At 36.5% G+C, this 21,142-nt stretch overlaps 1 protein-coding gene across 1 annotated transcript; it reads left to right on the top strand.

Annotated features, from left to right (window-relative positions):
- The first annotated feature begins 223 nt into the window (after positions 1-223).
- On the top strand, positions 224-16,112 carry LOC150083433 (uncharacterized). The gene is made up of 6 exons (XM_090377278.1): positions 224-444; positions 4,160-4,215; positions 7,451-7,561; positions 8,597-8,632; positions 13,974-14,015; positions 15,951-16,112. The coding sequence occupies exons 1-6, from the start codon at positions 342-344 to the stop codon at positions 16,002-16,004; spliced, it is 402 nt and encodes a 133-aa protein (XP_090233404.1). The 5' UTR covers positions 224-341; the 3' UTR covers positions 16,005-16,112.
- Positions 16,113-21,142: the final 5,030 nt, after the last annotated feature.

The following is a 21,142-nucleotide window of genomic DNA, read 5'->3' on the forward strand; positions in this document are numbered from 1 at the left end:
TACTGTAATTTTATCAGTCTATCATACAGTCAAGGTGAACTTATATTATAGATGGCGCAATGTGTCATTTGCACTGTTGACGGCTGCGCACTTGAATGTAAACACAAAAGTGCGCGTGCCTGTCTATGATATGATTGCCTAACTGCAAGCAATACGCATTTCTTAGTAACAACCAGCTTAAAACAACAACAAAAAGGTCCAGCGCCTGTCTATAAAAGGCCAAGATAAGTAACCCTTGACTCTAGCGGAGACGGAGTGAGTGGTTAAAGCACTTGTACATTGTGTAGCGAAGAAGAAAATTACTTTTAAATATATTAAATAAAAGATATAGTGAAAAGAAGATGGAAATGCGTGCTTCCTCTTTGTTTTTATTTGTTATTTTAGGTTATATGCGAAATGATGTATGTGTGGGTCAAGAAGGAAATCAATTTGAGATGTTTTGCGGTAAGTTGCAACTCCTTCATTTTCTGACACTTCCTATTTTAGACAGATTGACAAACTTATATACTGCTGTTGTTTTTTCTTACAACAGACATTTTGCTGTATTTTAAACTAAATTTTTATTTACGTGTATTAATTCTTTTTCCAATGTATATATAATGCTTTTTCGCATATTATATATAATGTTTTTCAAATATTATAGTGCTTTTCAATGGCAATAATCCTTTTTCGAATATCATAATGCTTTTTAATAGCCAATTAATACTTTTTCGAAATTATAATGCATTTTAATTGCTAATAATGAGTTTTAGAATAATATTATAATTTATTTTAACAGTAAAGTAACGTTGTAATTGCTAATGCTGCCTTAACCTATTTCCAGAGCTATTTTTAGTCGATCGTACGCCTTTTATTAACATTTTCCTTTTGTGATCACAATGAATTGATATTCTGTGGTGTTGGTTGACGTATGCTGATCAAATAAGGCTATGAGATGGCAATAGAGGGAGAATGACAATTAACATTAATGCCTGAGTGTTAAATTAAAGTTAGTAAGTATTAAGATTGGATATTTAGTTTTAATGTATATAAGATTAAAGTTGGACGAACGCTGGATTTATTAATGGATAGTTTTAGGCATGTGAATTAAAATAGTGGCTAAAGGTAAACAAGTAATTTAAATAATACAAGAGAGCAAACAGAGACAACGCAATTACTAAGAAAGGGGAGCCATTTGAGAACAGGCGAGAAAGGGTTGCTGAGGGAAAGAACAATAGGACTGTAAAATGGGATTACAAAGCGTCTCTTTTGATCTAAGCCACTGTTAGAAAGTAAACGGGAAATGAGTGGATGTCCAATGTTCGCCTCAAAAGAAAATGGCGTCAGGATGGCAGATATTTTGAAAAGTTGGCCATATTTAGGGAGAAAGTGTGAACACGAAATGAGTGTTTTGGAGGCGACCGGCAACATGAAAGGGCCATACCACGAGATGTGAACATCTCGTAGCAAAATGAAGAAGAAAAGGCAAAAAAAAAAAAAAAACGTGAGAGAAAGAAAAACTGGTCTCGCATTGGAAGGCAGTGTGCCCAAAAAATGGAAGAAATCCTGTCTGCCGGGAAGGAAACCTGAACGCAAGGAAATTGGAAGTAGCTGCCATTCCGGAACGGAAGTCTGTTCCTGTTTTGACGTGAATACGTCTTTAAATTCGATCCGGTATAGGGGGTTTATACGAAAACTGTAGCGACCAAAAAAATGGCAAGATTTGTCGAGCTTATATCTCGTAAACTATAAATGATAATCTAATGATTTAAATTTTGTTGGATAGAGGGTTTATGTCCGTATCTAAAATGGTGGGTAGTGGGGGTGTGCAGCGGTGAGTAGTAGCGCTTGCGCGTGAACACTGAAAATGGCGACGCTGCGCGCCGTTTGGGCAGTGTAACTTTGGATTGCGAAGAGATAGGACGTTGAAATTGCTGTCGATTTGTAGAGAATAACAGGATCTACAATATTATTTAGCAATAATAACCGATAAAATAAAATTTGTAAAGTTATAAGCCGATAAGTGTGCTGAGTTGAAGAAAATTTTCATAATGTCGAAAAAATTGCAAAGGAAATATGAACAGAAATGTAAGAAACGTATATCATTGGAAAGGAAAATCAAAAGTTCAACGTGAGTTCAACTCGAAATACATTTCTACATCGCCCACTACTCTGGGCTACACTTGTATAGCTTTAACCTTTGTAAGAAACATCGATGGAAATACTATGCCATATGTATCCTACTTTTCCTATCATCGGCCTTTGATAAATAAAATTAAAATTCACTTATAACCACCAAGACTTTATTCATTTACATCTTTCCCTTTGGTTTTTTATGTAAATGCTGTTTATAATGTTCATTAAAGGTTGTAAATTTTTGTAAATAAATCTCTTTAATTTTCTGCTAACACCCGCTTTACACATCCTAGAATCCAGAATGTTCTGTGAATTGCAGTCAGATTTGCGTTTGTGGGATGGGATTGAGACTTCAGTAGGGTGGAGGTCTAAGAAAAAAGGGAAGCAAAAACAAAACTCCCACAAGGGACTTGGGTGTTACAATATGGTCAGACGTGAAACTCTCAGAACATTGTAGACAGGTTGCAAGTAAGGCAACCTGTCTACAATGTTCCATGGTGTCCTATTGAACATTTTCTGTTAGAGATATGGCAGTCATAATCCAACTATATAAACCTATTGTTAGGCCACTCTTGGAATACTGTGTTCAACTGTGGGGACCGCACCTAAACAAAGACATCGAGCTTCTTGAAAAGGTCCAGAGACGGGTAACTCGCCCGGTGCGATCGGTAAAAGGACGTCCTTATGAGGAAAGTTGTCGAATATGCCTAGTTTCCAAGCTGTGCAACCTTGTGGGTTGCACAGCTTGGAAACTAGGCACTTTAGAGGTGACTTGATTGAGGTGTTTAAGGCTCTGAGGAGAGGCAATGGTAAAATAAATGAGGTTGAAATTTTCACGGTTATAAATGAATCTAAATGAAATTCACGTCACGAGGAGAGATGTTTAGACTGGATTGCAGGTAGTTTTATTTTACCAGGGAGTTATAAATTACTGAAATAAGTTACCTACACGGGTGGCAGAGACTTAGAGTTTGGGGAAATTGAAAGGTCAGCTGGACAATTACCTACGGGAAGAGGGATAAACATAGGTTATCTATTTACTTTTCTCTTATTAATAATCTATTTTATTATTATTAGTTTTTTTTAGTTATTTATTTATTTTTTTTGGCTGGTGCGTTATAACCCTTAGGCTTCCTGGCACCATATGACAATTACTAATACTGAAACTAATACTAATATTCTCCAAAAGAGGACTGCAAATCTAGATAAATCTCAATTCTATATTAATTCTTGCATAAAAGAATCTTTGCTTCACTCCCTATGGTAATAACCAGATTTACAGACAAAATTAGATTTTTTTTACCTAGAATAGCATCAACCGCTCTCATTTTTGGCCAATGCACAAAGCATACATTAACTGTACCGACACGGTTAATGATTCTACTCCAGTGTCCTCGGCTGTGTTCTACAGAGAAGGTTAATATCAATCAGTAATCCTTCTTTGCTAATTTCATCTATTGCTGTCTTTCGCACAGATGATCAATTCTACGTCATACAACAAGTTGCTGTAAATACTTTCTCGGACATTGTTCTGAACTAAAATCTATGGCTTACTTTACCACCCATGTTAAACTTTCTGGTGACAGTGGAAGAGGGAGCCTGTTTTATTGGGGCAATTCTCTCCACTATCCACTGGTGGTGAAATCTCTGCTCTCTGCTTGCCAGTAAAGTTCCTTGAGACATTCCAGTAAGAAAGTTCAAATCTTACTGGGACTTCTTAAGTCAACCAGACGCCAGTCATTCGTGTTTTACCGAAGTATAGAAATGCCTCCCTTTGTTTACATAGCATTTTCGGAGAATTATGAAATATGGAGTCTGAATTCTTCGTGTTTATTGTATATTTAAAAATTTATTCTGAGCGTATTTCGCTCCGGGAAAACAAACGATTAAAACTTACCAATTCATCAAGATTTTGTCACAAACCCCTTGAATATACGTCTTCTACTTCGATAAATATAAAATTTTAGAATAAATAGTTCTTCTTTTGATGATATATTATGTTGTACACTGATTATAACAAGTTCCATTCATTCTTTCCTTTCAGTTTCTGATGCATCTAAAGCAGAAACCGCTGGATGCTTCAGGCTGATGGTAGGAGCAGTAAGTAAAAATAATAATAGCCCACGAATCTATTAGTTTTCAAAATCCAATATTGTGGACTCAAAATAGCAGGATATTAGATTTTAAAAATTATCCACTGATTAGATAATAATTACTTAGAAGGCTCAAAAATTACTTTATTTGAACAGAATGAAATGTGGAGGAAGCGTCAAAAAAAAGAAAATATCTTAAAACTTTCGTCCCATGATTAAGTCTTAGACACTAAATGATTACGGGAGATTGCTCTTCATCTACATTAGCACCTATAAGTGCTAATGTTGAAAATCCAGGTAATCTACATAATGGCAGATGTATAAAATCGAATGGTTTTGGCAAAATTAATTTCTCTAAAATTTCCAAAACCGGAGAGGCCTAAATGAAATTGGTCTAAAGTGGGCTACCTCCACATTAACAACATTTTTTCAATTGCAATGAATTTATGAATTAACCACTCTTCCCGAAAAATTCGCTTATTAAGAATATTCTTATACAATGTAGTCGATCAAAATATACATAACAGCCTTCAAACCAAAATTAGGACTTTCACAATGTGAAAGAGAAGATTGATTTGGTAAACTATTAATAACGTTCGCAAGGGTTCCTTATTATATTCGGTTTGGACAAACTAGTTGGCAAAGAAGTAGGAAACAGAAAGATTCCAGATCCATTTGACTATGCTTACCTTAAATCTGAGAACATAGGAGAATCAGGTGCGGTGTTTATATCAGGAGGGGAGATATCTCAGAATGCTTTATCAGGACGAGACTCCGATAAAGCAAACTGATACTTTCTAACGTTAACTGGAGATATGGAATTAATCGCAATGGAGCCACCTGGCCAGAGAATAATACCATGGTCCTTACAACGAGCAAGGGTTGGATTAAGTATTTGTCAAACCATTCGCACTCAATTACGTGAAGCTGACTGAAATTGTGTAGCACAGCTCATAAAAATAGAAATATAACTGCCAGCTTAAATAACCCAACTATCTCTTTGAAATTGAGTTTGTTAGAGGATGTACTCATTAATTCGAAGGGAGATGAAAAACAGTCTGAGAAATCGAAATTTCGACTTAAATAATTTTGCCGATTTTCTGTTTAAATTATTTGACTGCAGGAAAATGCTTCAAAAATAAAGTAAGCATTATTTTATACAGTTTTACCACTCAGATGTAATTGGAGGAACACCTTTCTCTGGTACCACAGGAAGCAGCCTTACTGGAGGATTGAACTGTACGTTGTTGTAATTTCAATAGGGTTTTAGGCTCATTAGCGACTAATAATGCTAACATACTGCACTATATATATTATCTGTAAGTGGCGGGTGTGATGTGAAGGATTTGTCTGCTTACTGGACGAAGACACAGGAGGTAGAAGAGTTCTTATATCACTGTGTTACCCACAAGGGCATCAGTTGCAAGGGAAATTAGAAATCGATTATATGAAAAAGACAAATGGAAAGGAACCAAAGTATTCCTCTCAGGTACGACAGTTGATGATGTCCAACTCTGTTTCTAAGAGTATTGAAGTGTGTCTCATGATATATGTGGGTACTAATGGCATAGACCATAAACAAATCCATGGCTTGGTCAAGAAACCTAAGATTATTGTGGAAAAAATTGTTGCTGTTTATTCCGCATGTCACAGAAAATACAGGGGACTCTAATATCCCTCGATTTGGTTCTCACATAGAGTCTCATCAGGTGATAAGATTTCTCATCAAAGTATACATACCAAGTGGGGACCATAATATCATAAAATAAACCATAAATACTCTTTATTGTGTCGAGAGAAAAATAAATGCGAAAGAAGGGAAATAAAGCCTAAAAAACTTTAATGTCAATCATATCAAATATTAAGGAGATTATCAAATATTAAGCGCTCTTTATGCTAAATAGCATTACTATCCTTACAGTGGAATACGGCATGTCCACTTCACGAAAAACAGCTGGCACACTTGCGTTACTACATGGAGATTGACTTGATAAATCCACGACAGCCACAGTCACATCTTTAACACGAGAAGCTAATGTAATCACAAACGGAAAAAGAATTGAGAGTGAATCAGCTGTTCTGCTTAATGGGGAAGAAGAGCTTATTAAGCTATATAAAGAATAAATGGAAAAAATATACTTGGGAAGATATAAAAAAGTGATCCGGTCTTCTATGTCCCATTTCTTCAGAAAAGTAATAAGGTGCGGCTCGTGGGTGATGTAATGAACATGCTGTAGTTATGCTGCTGGTCCACATCTGGTTCTGCTTCAATTTCAGCAGCACAAAAACATTTTATATTGACTACCCGAATCGCAAAAAATGTGGAGTCAACGAGAATAGCATTAATTTCAATCGAGTATATAGGAATTTTAAAGCAGTACCCCTTTGGAGGTTTTGACAGGCGATTATCAGAGTTTGAGATATCGAAAATGACTTTCCACTTATCGAGAACAGACTTTCGACTTTTCGAGAATCTAGTTTAGATAGTAGAGCAAACTCTATGAAATCCGAGCCTCTAGGAGATGGATAAATGCCGAATTGCAGATTAGTGGCTAAGCAGTTTTAGTGTAGCATATTGGATTGCATATTAAGCACAAAAAATAAACTTATTTACATCAGTAAACATTCATTACACTAACGTCTGTCGTCTCTTTTTGCATCCAGCAAACCTTTACCTGCATGGATAATGGAACCGTCTCAGTTCTCACAGCAGAACAAGCTTGCCTTGGTATTAAGTTGCCTTGGTATTACACTACTTTAAACAGATAGCTTTTACTATATTACAGCCTTCGAAAACCGATTTCGTAAACCGCACGGCAGTTTGAACTTTGAACAAATTATTCAACAACTGTTTTGTCCGCTTTTGGGGATGTTGTATCAGAATAATCTTTAAAACAGAGAAATCCATGTCAAATGGAGGAATATAGAGCTTAGAGATTGGTTGGCTTTTTAGATTCATTACAGTGCCTTCTATAATCATTTCAGATTCTTTAGTAGATTATAATATTTGGTTGTCCAGTAAAACAGGATCCAGCAAATTTAACAAATAGAGATTACAAGAATGTTATCGTGGTCATTGGTATCACATCACGTGGATTAGATATACGTTACCCTGTTCTGAAAGATGTTAGGAAATTATTGTGACAACCAGAAGGTTGCCTGTCCTTCGATTAAATTTATGTTAACAGAACTTAAACAGAAGTTTTAAAAGTTTAATTCTTACTTTAGTTTACTATTTTCAGATTCGTGAGAAACTTGATGAATGCCTACAGGAACATTTTCCAGACAGCCAAGACAAAATGCTCAGTTATGTGGATGCCATGTGCAAGGAAGACCACTCGCTGTATGAACAAGTAAGTATTTATATGCGCTTGAACAAAGAATAATTGAAATCCAACATCTACTGTACTATATGTACAGTATTATACCTTTTATGTTTGTTACCTCAACGTGTTATACACACATAACAAAAATATCTGCAGTACTACCCAAATTTATTTCCTCCCATGAAAACTCTCTTATACACACAAAAAGGAATTGCCCATTTCAGATCAGAAGTTAAAATCTCACTCTCATTTGTAGTCCAAGAGGCGATCTTAGCTCACTTTCCTGAGGTTTAGTTTATCGCACTCTTCAGTCCAGTAAAATGAACTCGGCTACAGCATGATGGTTGTGAGGAGATGGCGAATTATTTCGTCTTGCATAACTTTCTCAGTACATGACGGTTTTGCCAAGAAGTCTGCATCCAGATGGCCAGTTATTTGTCAGATCGGCATACAGATCTGACAAATAACTATTACAGTCCACTGAATCTACTTGACTGTCTGATAAATGTCATCACTCATTGGCAAAGATTATAGGCAAGATTCTGTTGAAACCTTTGCACAAAAGACGTTCCAAGGTGGGTTCTCATCCATCTGTACGGCATATCCCTTTCACTGGGATTAGAGTTTTCCTCACTGCAAAAGAAATGTCTTATTTCATTAAATTCATAAGTGAATTTATAATTTAATTAATATATACAAATGGTAATGTTCTAGAGATCAAGGACAGAGTGGCAGGTCCGAGTTGGCAATTAAAATTATCATCATTAGCCAAGCGTGGTTTACAGATATCTGTAGTGGTGTCAACACTCGTCAGTATTTTCCTTGGCTCTCGGTAATTCCCTGTCGAAATACAAACTGTTTAAAGAAATTAAGTAAAAATAGTAAGACACCTCGAATGTTCATGTGTTTTTCTAATGTGCAAGAGCAACTAATTTTGAAAACATAATTACGAAGGAATCTTTCAAAAAATAAATATCTTAAACTATAATCAAAATATATCTATGTAGCATTAAATTAAATGTGTACAAGAGAAACTTAACCGAATTTATAATTTCGTTTCAGATTCAATTATGTACGAAAAATAAATATGAGGAAATGGTAAGTAATGCATTTCTCTTTACAAGTAAACATTTGCATACATAGCTTTGAATATTTTCAATATTGATATTTCAGAACTTTTAAATTGCTATTAAATAGTAAAGTAAAGTAACAGTATGGGCATTGTCTCATAAATTTCAATGAAGCTTGAAGAATAACATTGACAAATGGAGGTACTGCACATGGGTAACAGCAATCCCAGACTAACGTACCAACTATGTGGTACTACACTTAGGGTGGTAGAAAATGAAAAGAGACCTTGGGGGGAGTATTATATGAAGTTCTCTGAGCAATGCAGACAAGCTGCGAGGACAGCTCATGCAGTTTTGCCAATGATATACAGGAATTTTGCCAACAGGGATTAGAGGGTGATTATTCCATTGTACAAGGCAATGGTGAGGTTGCATCCCTTAAGATCTGTTCGCTAAAGTCTGCATACAGGTCTGGGAGGGGGGGGGGGCTTCATTTTAGGAAGGATGTAGAACTGCTGGAACAGGTACAGAGAAGGGGAACGAGATTAGCATTAGCATTAGCATTAGCATTAGTAGAGGCATATGATGCAAGAAAGCAAGCTTATTCAGCATCAGCCAAAAAAAAAAAACACACACACCACTCCCATTTCACCCCTCCGTTCATTCGAAATACCTGTCCAGTTGAGCTTTAAATTTGTTTAGGCTATCAACTTCAACAACAAGTGATGGAAGTCGGTTCCACCAACTAACCACCCGCTGGCCAAAGGCAAATTTCCGCACATCTATCCGACATCCGTCCTTCCTCAATTTGAATTTATGCCCTCTGAGGTGATTATTCTGAGCAAGATGAAGAATCCCATTGGCATTGAGCATGCTCAAACCATTCAAGGCTTTATACACCTCTATCAGATCACCTCGCCGGTGCCTAGCCTCCAGACTCTGTAATTTGCAGAACTTAAGCCTTTCTTCATAACAGCAACCCTTTGTTCCATTCACTAATCTTGCTGCCCTTCTCTGTACCCGTTCCAGCAGCTCTACATCCTTCTTGAAATGAGGCCTCCAGACCTGTATACAGTACTCAAGATGTGGCCTAACCATTGCCTTATACAAGGGAATAATCACCTCCTTATCCCTGCTAGAAAAATTCCTGTATATCATTGACAAGACACCATGAGCTACTCTTGCAGCTCGTCTGCACTGCTCAGAGAATTTCATATCTGCCTGCACAATTACCCCCAGGTCCTTTTCATTCTCCACCACTGTCAGTGTAGTACCGCAGAGTTGATACGTTGCTCTGGGGTTACTGTTTCCCATATGTAGTACTTTACATTTGTCAATGTTAAGCTTCATTTGCCACCTCTCAGCCCATCTGTTCAACCTTTCCAGATCCTGTTGCAGCAGCATAGCGTCAGTAGTGTCCTTAACAACCCTGCCAACCTTTGTATCATCTGCAAACTTGGACATTAAACTTGATATCCCATCATCAATATCATTCATAAACACCGAAAACAACAACGGACCCAACATTGAACCCTGAGGAACTCCACTAATAACATTAGTCCACGTTGAGCAGTGTCCATTGATTACCACTCTCTGTCTTCTGCCACTCAACCATCCCCTTATCCATAGCAGCAATTTGCCTCCAATGCTACACTGCTCCAATTTGTGCAGCAGTCTTCCATGTGCAACAGTATCAAAAGCCTTTCTAAGATCCAAATATATAATATCAAAGTTATTCCCTGCATCCAGTTCTTTTGTGACTACATCATAGTATCCAATCAAATTGGTCAGGCAAGACCTGCCCTTAACAAAACCATGCTGCGTCTGAGCTATAACTGAATTCTTGTCTAGATGATCCTGCAGTGCTTCTTTAACCAGTGCCTCCATTAATTTACCTGGAACAGAAGTTAAACTAACAGGTCTATAATTACTTGTGTCAGCCTTTGATCCTCCTTTGTGAATTGGGGTTACATTTGCACATCTCCAGTCCATGGGTACCTCCCCTGAGTCCAGAGTCCAAAGAAGCTCTCATAATTATGGCTAGGGGTTTGCTTACTTCCTTTGCTGCCTCATTTAATATAACTGGATAGATCCCATCCACTCCAGGTGCCTTTTTTATGTTTATCCTCAACAATCTCTCCTCCACTTTCCTCTCAGTTATTACAAAATCATCCAGCTCACTGCCAATGTTTACTTTACCTACATTATTCTCCTTCCTGAATAACTCCTCATGTGTGAATGTAGATGCAAAATACTCGTTTAGATTGTTAGCCACCTGAGCAGGATCCTCAACTGTTGAACCATCAATATCCAGTGGACCAATCTGATTCATCCCTTTTCTTCTTGAGTTTAAATATGTAAAGAACTCTTTTCTGTTTTTCTTTGCATCCTTTGCCATGGATTTTTCGTAGTCTGCCTTTGCCTGCCTAATCTCCTTTGTGACTTGGTTACAGACCAACCTATATCTATCATAGGCTTCCATGTCACCCATTAATTTGTATGTATCCCATGCATTTTTCTTCTCTGCCACATGTCTCATTAGTTCATCTGACAACCATTTAAGCCTAAACCTTGAACAATATTTCTTGGTTGGTATGTAAAGCCTGGTAGCCTCCAAAATTAGTTCCTTGAATGCTTCCCATTTTGAGTTTGCTGTTGGTAACATCATCAGTTGGTCCCACTGTATAGAATTTAAATACTGTCTCAGACCATCATAGTCGCCTTTACGAAAGCAAAAACCGTTCTCTTTACCTCTGATGGTAGTTACCTCCTTGAGTAAATCCCACTTCAACACACTGTGATCACTGCCACCTAGTGGTTCATTTATCTGCAGATTCTTAATGCATGAAGAATCACTACTGATAATCAGATCAAGAGTATTGCTCCCTCTTGTTGCCTCACGAACATGCTGATGTAGAAAACAATCATCCAATAAATCCACAAAAGCCTTGCTAGTGTGCGAGTGACCAACCCACAAATTCCAGTCAATATCTGGGAAATTAAAATCCCCCATTATAAGACTCTCTGATTTACTGGCCCACTCTATTTCCCTGTACAGTTTCTTATTATACTCATCAGAGTCATTAGGCCTATAGCACACTCCTACTCTCAATTTTGATTTCCCTATGCTTATGTCACACCAAACTGACTCGACACTGCCCTGTCCATCGATGTCGACTGGCTTCACTTCCTTGGACTTTATGTGTTTCTTAACTAATAGCATAACCCCTCCTCCCCTCCTGTCCTGTCTATCCTTTCTATACACATTGTATTCCCCAAATTTCAGTTCCGCATTACTTATATCTGTGTGACACCACGTCTCTGATATCCCAACAATATCTGCCTTCGATGTTTTGAGCAACACCTCAAATTCATCAAATTTATTTACCAAACTCCGAGCATTGATGTACATGTACATTGATGTACACGCAGGTATACATGCACCTGTTTTTATTCTTAGCTACCCATGTGTTTACTTGTACCGCAATGACTCCCAGCAGTCTCTGAAATATCCTGCATCTTGTTTTTCAGGCTTCGGCTCATTTCAATAGAAGTAGTGCAAGAATCACTTCCACCTCTGCCAGTGGCTACTGTTAATCTATTAGTCCTTGTATCCCCCCCCAACTAGCAGTTTTCCGACCCACCTAACACTGCCTCGACAGCATCAGCAAAAATTCTTGCACCCTTTCTATTTAAGTGTATCCCATCCCTGTAGAAGCAATCTCTCCTGTTAAGAGATTGGTGAAGGGAACAAGAAAGGCTTCAGTTCTGCAAATTGCTGTGGCAGGGGACTTGGCACCTGGGGTTGATCTGATCGAGGTTTTCAAGGCTTTGAATGGATTGAGTCAATGCTGATGGCATACTTCCGGTTGCTCAGACTACACCGGAGGGTGCATAAATTCAAATTGAGGAAGGATGGTTGCAGGACAGATGTGACGAAGTTCGCCTTCAGCCATCGGGTGGTCGTTTTTTGTAACAAACTTCTATCTGTTTGTTGGAGGTGGACAGTTTGAATAAATGATGAATAAATTCATGGATGAACTAAATTAACTATTAATGAGTATTGGCAGGTGATGTGGGAATCTTTTTTTATTTTTTGGCTGATTTTATATAAGCTTTCTTTCTTGCTTATTTTCCACTGCTAATTCTACTACTACTAATAATAATTTTGTTAATAGTAATGCGACTAATAACAATACTTTTCATTCCAAAAGTCGCTTACCATATTTTGTTCTTGGATTAAAATTATATTCATTCTCTAATATTACAATTGAAAAATATGCTCATAATATGCATCTTTGCATCATAACGAATATAGTATTTTAAAATAAGAATTTCTACGAGTTCTGTTTTAATAACTTTATTGAACTCTGTTGATATATTCAGAATCGAAACTGAGTTAAAAATTATAAACACACAAACACATACATATATACAATAAAGGATAATTCACTAATTATTGCTAATAAAGTTCAATATTGCTAGATGCAGCACAATAAATGATAAACTTTATACAGAGTAGGGATGATGAACTTTGATAAAGAATGTACCACTGTTTTACCTTTCGGTTTTATAATATTGCCAGACGTTAAAATAACTATAATTTTGACATTCCTACAAAGATTATATTTGAAAATACTATATTATTATTATTATTATATATAAAGTGTAAGGCTTATGCTGAACCAGCCAAAAAAAGCCCATACTCACGAGATGTGAGCCCCTGGGGTTATGTAAACTAAAGAAGCAAATGTCAAACAGATTTAAAAATTTACAAAGCAAGGAAAATTTGTAGAATAATCTTTAACAGAATAATAAACTTTAATAAAGAAATTTATACTTTTATCGTCTGAAAATTGAAAAGTTCCATTTTGTTCAATACTATAGTATTGAAATTCCGGATAAATTGCATTAAAGTGTAGTTCTAAGTACCACCGTGTATCATACAAAGAGGCATAATGTAACAGACCACCTAAGTTTTCTTTTTTGTGGAAGATTTCTTTTTCACGTGGATGGGGCTTTTAAGGATTTTCTGGCAAGTTCCTTTTCCCCCAAATTTTTGTCAAGCGTATATCGCAATTTCCTTACACGTGCATTTTAAGAATCTTTTCGTCTAGCTAAAAGCCTAACTGTGTTAAAATTTGTATTGAAACGTTTAGTAAAACCTTTGGTATTCAAATTAGCAAGTGTTAATGTCGTTCGTCTTGTCTTTTGTAAACTTCAGTTATAGTTGCATGTTTTATTAATTATTTTGTATGTCTTTAAGCTGGATTTATTCTCCTTAAACTTTTCAGAGTTGCAGCTCTGCCTGTAATATACTTTAAGAATATTTAAGAGTTTATAAATCATTCTTTTCATTAATATTGCAGGGTTCAGATTCAGATCCGGGAGTTCCACAGCCAGCATTAATAGTAAGTAATTGTCCTAGTTCTATTAATAACAGTTAAAATACTCATAAAAAAATTAAATATCCTATAGCTCTCCAAATGTGCAACATTCTATACTTTCTGATTTCGTAATACGCAATCGAAAAGATTTTTATTGGTAGATATTTGCATGGTTCTTCGTGAGAACCACTGTTTCTTGATTTCGAACCAAAATGGTGAACTCAATTTCTTAGCAGAGGGGAGGGGAGCACCGCTAAATTTTCCTTTAATTTGGACTCTGTTTTCTAAATTCGCTCTTCTGGTTTTCCACGCTGTCTTCTTCGCTCTACTAGTTTGCCACGCTGCTGGCATACTTTCATTTCTTTTTATTGTAACATTAAACATGTTGTGGCTTTTGCATATTTGCTGCCACTGATGTCTGCTCTACTATCCTTATTTTTTATTTTCACTTAATTTTGCACTTTTTTTCTACTGTCTAATATTCGATTCATTTGGATTTAATTAGAATTATATAACCATATGTCGTTGTCATCTGCTAACCAAGTTAAAATTAGAGAATATAAATATCCTTTGGATAAATATGGAGAGAATTTGAGAATTTATTGTCTTCCAAGACTTCTCGAGATCGGTATTTAAAAGACGCAGGACATTGAAGAAATCTCTACTTGATTTAGAGATAATATCTTGTTGACGTAGAATGACAGTAAAAATTCAGGACAAGAGATAATGCTTAACAGTTTGGAGAAAGCATCGATGTGTGATATACTTCAGATTAAATGATGGCTGATTCACATCATGAATTATTTTAAAATCTCGATTTTGGCAAGAAATCGCGTGCGTTGAGGATCGTTTTTTATGGGTTAAGGCTCCGAGCGTCTTTACTTGTCTTGTTGTAACAAATTGTGTGACTGATTTGTCCTTGAGGAAATTAGGAATCTCACACGGTGGTTAGGACATTATAGTGAATCTTAGTTCTATTCTTTTCTGTTCACTGGTTCTGTAATCCTAAACTTTCACGTGTCAAGATAAAGGACTGGAACTTCAATTAACTCGGTTTCGCCTGGCTGCAATTCAATAAGACTTCATCAGGAAGAGAATTATTACCCTAGGAACGGAAGAGAGATGCACAGAAGCTACAGAGGTTATTATTATGTGGAAGAAGACATGGTGTGGCCTTACATATACAGTTTAAAATGATGTTCATCTTTACAAGTTCATGACGCTGCCCCACATAGCGTTTATTAATCTTCTGCTGCTGGTCTTCCTTGAAAATTAAGTGGTGCATTATATATCTTCCTTGGACATTGTACTGCTGTGTTGTTAGCAGCTCATAGTGCTGCAGGACATGGAGCTTCACAATGGGTCGCGCGTTCAACGAATCGTCTGGCAGTTCATAGTTCTTCGGTTCTTCAGCAGCGGGTGTCTTTGTGTTACGGGTACGAATATATATACAGTATAATCACAAGGTTGTATGGTTTTGTTGTGTGACAATCAGTAAAACTAATAGTAGCTCCTTGAACTACAATATATCTAAGAAGCAGCTTGGGGATCTATATGGATATTATTTGGACTCTGCAATTTGGTTAGTACATTGATGATCAGGAACTATCCGTTTTTTGACTTTCATTTGAATGATTTTAAATAATTTGAATGTTTTAAAAAATAAAAACAAATAGATCAGTTTTACCTTCAGATGAAGATGAAATAGAACAATTTTAGCTAAGAAAAACAAGATTCTGCGTTTGGAGTAATCACTGAATTTATTATTTACTTATTAATACATAGAAACGATGAATTGTTTATGAATTATTTATCAATTTATTGGATATTCTCTCTCTCTCTCTCTCTCTGTTGTTTTTACGAATCCAAACAAATCGAATGAGAATTGTTTGGATTCGTCTTGTTAGTTAATTTATGTATTTTTATCTGTTATTTTATTTTATTATTTTTTTTTTCCAGAATTGCACTCAAGCCATTTGGCTCCGCCATTTCCCGCAATATAATACCAATTGAGAAGAAAATTCAAACGGAAAACACATAAATCAATTTCGTGAAGACATATTGCTACCTTGAGAATACTTCGTTCTCCTGAACAGGATGTAGATGTCTGTGGTACAAAACTTTCTATTAATATTTTGAAACATGTAGAAACAGTGAAAAATAAAATATTTTTCAATAATTTTTGTGTTTTTTTCAGTTTTTATTTCCATGGTCTGATTTACAATTGTTCAGAATCTGAATGGGCAGATTAAACTGGGTGCAGGAATGGATAAATGGAAGGCTTGGTGGACTTGTTCGAAGAGTTCTCGTTCTCCACTGTAGTGAACGAAGATTCTTCCTTCTTTTGCTCTGCAGTGCATGAATTTGCAGCAGTGAAATTCACTGAGTTGTACTCTAAGATAAAGAACTTTTCGGCTTGTATCTACGAGAAAAACAGGTTGGAGATGAAATCCAGCTTGCAATAAGTAACACGCACAGTTTACATTGTCCAGTCAAAACATTATGACCATCTATCTAACCGTAGATACGTCCTTTCTTTTCAGCCAGTATCGGCGCCACAAGACGAGGCATGTATTCTGTAAGGCCTCCAAACATTGCAGGAGATATATTGTACTTGTCGTCAGGATTAGGTCTCGTAGATCTGCAATAATCCGTGGTAGAGGATCCAAACGCGGGGTATATGACGATTCACATAATCCCTAAGGTGTTTTATGGGATTTCCATCCGGCGAATTCGGCGCCAAGGTAACACCTGGAAACCACTTTTGTGTTCGGTCGACCACCCTCGAACAATACCAGCAAATTGGCAAGGAGCGTTATCCTGCTGGAACATATCGGTGCCAATTAGGAACGAGTGTATTTGATGAGACAGTCGACTCGGTTCCACAGTGGCTTCATCACCGTCCTCACCACACCGGGTGGAAAAGGCACGGGTTTTAATCCCGTCGATGACGCGAGGAACTTTAATGTGCTTTTTTCACTGAATGGCTCAATTAATGGGTCTCAGGCGTAGATAGGTTTTTCAAGGTTTTCTCCCAGAACCCGGCGTTTTTAATCAGCAAAGCAGGCAAATCGACCAGAGAACGCTCGCAATTTACAGACCCACTACACATTGGTGGTTGAATTAACATTCTGTGTGACCCCCTAATAAATAGATTTTTGATCAGGCAAAATGGATAGATAGATTTTAGCATTCAGAGTGCGGGCTAGGAAGTATGAGAGCTTCAAGGATTCCCAGGAATCATTGAACATACTAAAACACTGCTGCCTGTTTTGGTATGTTCGATGATTTGTCTGGTTCGGTTGGACCAGCACATCGGAGTGATTCCTCTCTGCAGTCTTACACTGTACTATCCAGGTACATGGCATAGTAGGAAACAGGATTTTTTGCAAAAGTCAACTGTTTTCCAGTCATCAACGGTTCAATAACGCTATTAAAATGCATATTTTAGGCGTAGTTGGCAATGGGTGGAACCTTGACCAGGCATATACTACAACCAAAAAACTCTAGTTTTTTTGGATACCTTGGTACCACACTTGAAACCAACTAACGCAGCCAATGGGTTAGAAAAAATTTCTTAAAGGTTCCTCTAGTCATTAACGGGAGTCGAACCCAAACGTTCTACACTTACCGACAAAGTCCACGGTTATCCGATTTTCTATTTTGGGTAATCACAATTATAAGATGGGTAATCTTGTGCCGGGTGGCACAAGATTACCCATCTTGTGAAAGTCGGTCTCTTGAAACACGACCCCCTTAATTACGGCATTCCGCGAACAGCCCACACCATTCGCTGTTTCTCTAATCCACTCTTGAACAGATACTCGCAATCATCTTTTTCGAAGTCCCTTAGATCAAGTCCCTTGCCCATGTCGATCAAGTACTTCGTATGGACCGCATGCCACGAACCTGCAGATCACAGTTATCGGTTATCACCGCCACACGTATTCCATCAAGTAGGGTGGAACGGAAAATTGTGAAAGAATCAGGTGGTAATTATGTTTTGAGTGGACAGTGTAATGTGGATCGTGTTTGTCGTTTAACTTTTCGTTAAATATAATTTATTCATTAACCCTCAATTTCAATTAATTTGTGATGGTTGCCAATATTTATCGCATATTAAAAGACAGCGATTATTCGTTATAAAATCGTGATACAACACAGAAAAAGCTATATTTTTTACATTAAAATGGTGTTGTCCTGAAATATTTCGAGAATATTTTCCCACGTAAGCTCTTTATTTAATTATTACAATACGCGTCAAAGCTACAAGCAAGTTTCAGCACCAATACAGTGATCAAAATCAGCATCATGTATCAGGGTTATAGAAAGTTGCAATACTGAAGCTGCTGTTAAAGAATCAAAGCGATTACAAGCTCATTAAAACTAGCAGTATTATCACATAGTCCGATTTACTTGTTCTCTTTATTGGAAGGGAGGTCAATATTATATTAAGTAATACAAAGGCGCAAAACGTGCAGAGCTCTTAAAGGCATAACTTTAGGTTCCAAATGCAACAACAAGACGATGTGGCTGCATTTTGCATTGAAATAGAGCTATAATCAGAAGGTTCATCCTATTCGATCCCCCGCTCTTATTTTTATTTTTTTCTAGTATTTACATAACAGGAAGATTGCTACCGTTCTTGCGAACAAGAAATCTTAGACAAAAACGGTAGTGTTCAGAAAGTGTTCCTAAAACTAATAAACGTGTAATCCAAAGATTAGATGATCGAAATTGGGCTGTCTTGTTAACTGGAAAAATTTAATCAAAATAACCTTCCTCGTGGTTCGATCTTTAGATGACTTCATTGATAATATTCTTTTATTCCACAAATAATCGTGTTTTAACTCATTAATAGTTGTTTTCGATACTTTGGGCATGATTGTTTAAGAATAGGAAGCCAAATAATGTGTATTAAAATGCTGGACTCTAATTACTGTTATTAGAGTCAGTTGCAGAAGAGTCATCATGGTATTTAGGTTTCAAAATATAATGCCTTACCAAATACAACCGAAATTGTAGAATGAATATACCACATTAATGGAGATATAGTAAAATATAATTATAATTAGAAATCTGAAATAACTTTTCAACTTTTGTTGAACCTTTCGTTTACTATCTACAAAAATTTATGAGTTTGTGGGTAGTAAATGGATGGCCATTCCACAAAACAGAAGGAACTGGAAAGTTGCTAGAGAGGCCTTCATCCTGCAATGGATTGCAAATGGCTGATGATCATGACGAGTTCAACTTAGTAGTTAGTGCAATTTGAAAGACAATTAAATTGTTTTTTCCCAACGTTTTTCCCAAGGATGTTCCAAAGCTTTAATTCCTGCTAAAAAACATATTATGGCAGGATACCCAAACAGGCCATTCAATAAAACAGAGTATGCATTGCAACAAACTCATCAGAACTTTGCTAATCCGAAGATACTTTAGATTTGGAAAGAGATGAAAGTCAGTGGGGGAGACTAATTGGTGAATACGCATCTTAAATTAATCATTACAAGGCGGCTTTGTGTGTATGGACATTATCCTGATGAAAGAGCAAACGACGAGAGAGCTTTCCTGGACTTTTTGTAATCGCCGTGTTCCCCAATATCGATTGGAAAAGTCTAGAGCTCAAATTCCATCAATGCATGCTGCAAGGAACTTTTAGGGTTTGATCAAATTGATCTTCCCTCATATATAAGCATATCATATAAATAAGTATAATGTTGTCATAATCTCAAGTTGAATTCAAACTTAAATGGACATCTCAAGAGAGATGAATGCATTTCAATTTGTACCATGCTCTACTTGACTTGCTGTGTACGGACTACATCTTATGTTTCAATAAACGATTAATTATAATAATTTTATTATTACGAAAGTCTAATTTTAACAGATTTTTTATTTATTTGTGTTGTGTGATGGACCGCGTATTTGGCATATATAGTTACAAAGGACCTAATGATTTCAGAAAGGTTTACGCAATCAAATTTTTATTGCTGCAGATTTATTTTGCACGCCCACACCATGTTCTTTCGGCCTTTGATTTGTTCGAAATTCTCAATGCACAATACGAGGTTTTAAAAGTAATGATGCTAAGACAAATTTATTTCGAGATATTATAACGGTTCTGCTTCCAATTTGGCACATATTGGTACAAGAACATAATGAAGATTAATTGACTTGATATTTTAGGTGTATTTCTTCTCTTTACAATATCTCATATTTTAAAGGACGTAGTACAAATTTTGAGCTCTCCTTCAACAACTAGAGAAAATTCTTGAAAATCATTTCCCGATGACGGAATTAGTCTTCTCCAGAAAGAGCTGATGGCCTTCGTCCCTTCCTCTAATGTATTTTGAGTTTCTCATCAATAGGCATTTAAATTTGTTGGATAATAAATAAGTGATCCATTTATTTTCTTTGTGGAACAGAATTATTATTTCTTGTTTTTAGGTTCGATTTTTTGACTCATTTAAAAACTTAAAATCGAAGACCCACTGGATGCGAGGTGAAGGCTAAGATAAAAGCTAAGGTAATGACCAAAACGTCCGATAGAGGTCTGCTTCCACCGAATAATTCCTGGGTGTATAGAATTATAATTAAATGGTTACTGCTGTGACAATGAAATAACATTGAAATGGGAATAATTGAAAATGTAAACCTACCACATATAATGTTGTCTGCCTCATCGGGTGAGATATCTTTCATGTGCGCTAGGAAAGGAATTGACACAACACAGCAGAGGTAACAACGCCTGCAAGATAATGTTGGTCTTCATCTTCAGTACGACAGATTTGCTGGGACACAATGGAACTTAATGACAAATTCCTTCTAAGGCAAGTGTTTAAAATTATCTAAACCGATCACGTTTTCCCTCAAGTCATATCGGTATTTCTAATTGCTATTGGCAATTAAGAAATACTGATATGGCTGATATGGCTTCCTTCAGTTAATTATCAAAGTATGTGCGGCGATTAATACCACACAAATTAGACATTTTGTATTAATTAAATAAATATATTATATACTAATTGCATCCGTTGAAATATTGTCAAGATCGGATATCATTAAATAAATTCTGATTCTCAAGGGAAACTTCAGAGAAACAAAATCTTCCATGCTTGGGCCAGCATAAAGTATAAAGAGTATACAAA

The sequence above is a fragment of the Mastigoproctus giganteus genome, chromosome 7, assembly GCF_048544385.1.
Source record: "Mastigoproctus giganteus isolate SK-2022 chromosome 7, ASM4854438v1, whole genome shotgun sequence".
In the NCBI taxonomy this organism is placed as follows: Eukaryota; Metazoa; Arthropoda; class Arachnida; order Uropygi; family Thelyphonidae; genus Mastigoproctus; species Mastigoproctus giganteus.

Bases quoted from the DNA above. Each gene is read 5' to 3' on its own strand.
- LOC150083433 (XM_090377278.1), top strand. From the start codon at position 342: ATGGAAATGCGTGCTTCCTCTTTGTTTTTATTTGTTATTTTAGGTTAT. The intron at 7,562-8,596 runs GTAAGTATTTAT...ATTTCGTTTCAG, and splicing joins ACCACTCGCTGTATGAACAA to ATTCAATTATGTACGAAAAA. The intron at 8,633-13,973 runs GTAAGTAATGCA...TTAATATTGCAG, and splicing joins AAAATAAATATGAGGAAATG to GGTTCAGATTCAGATCCGGG.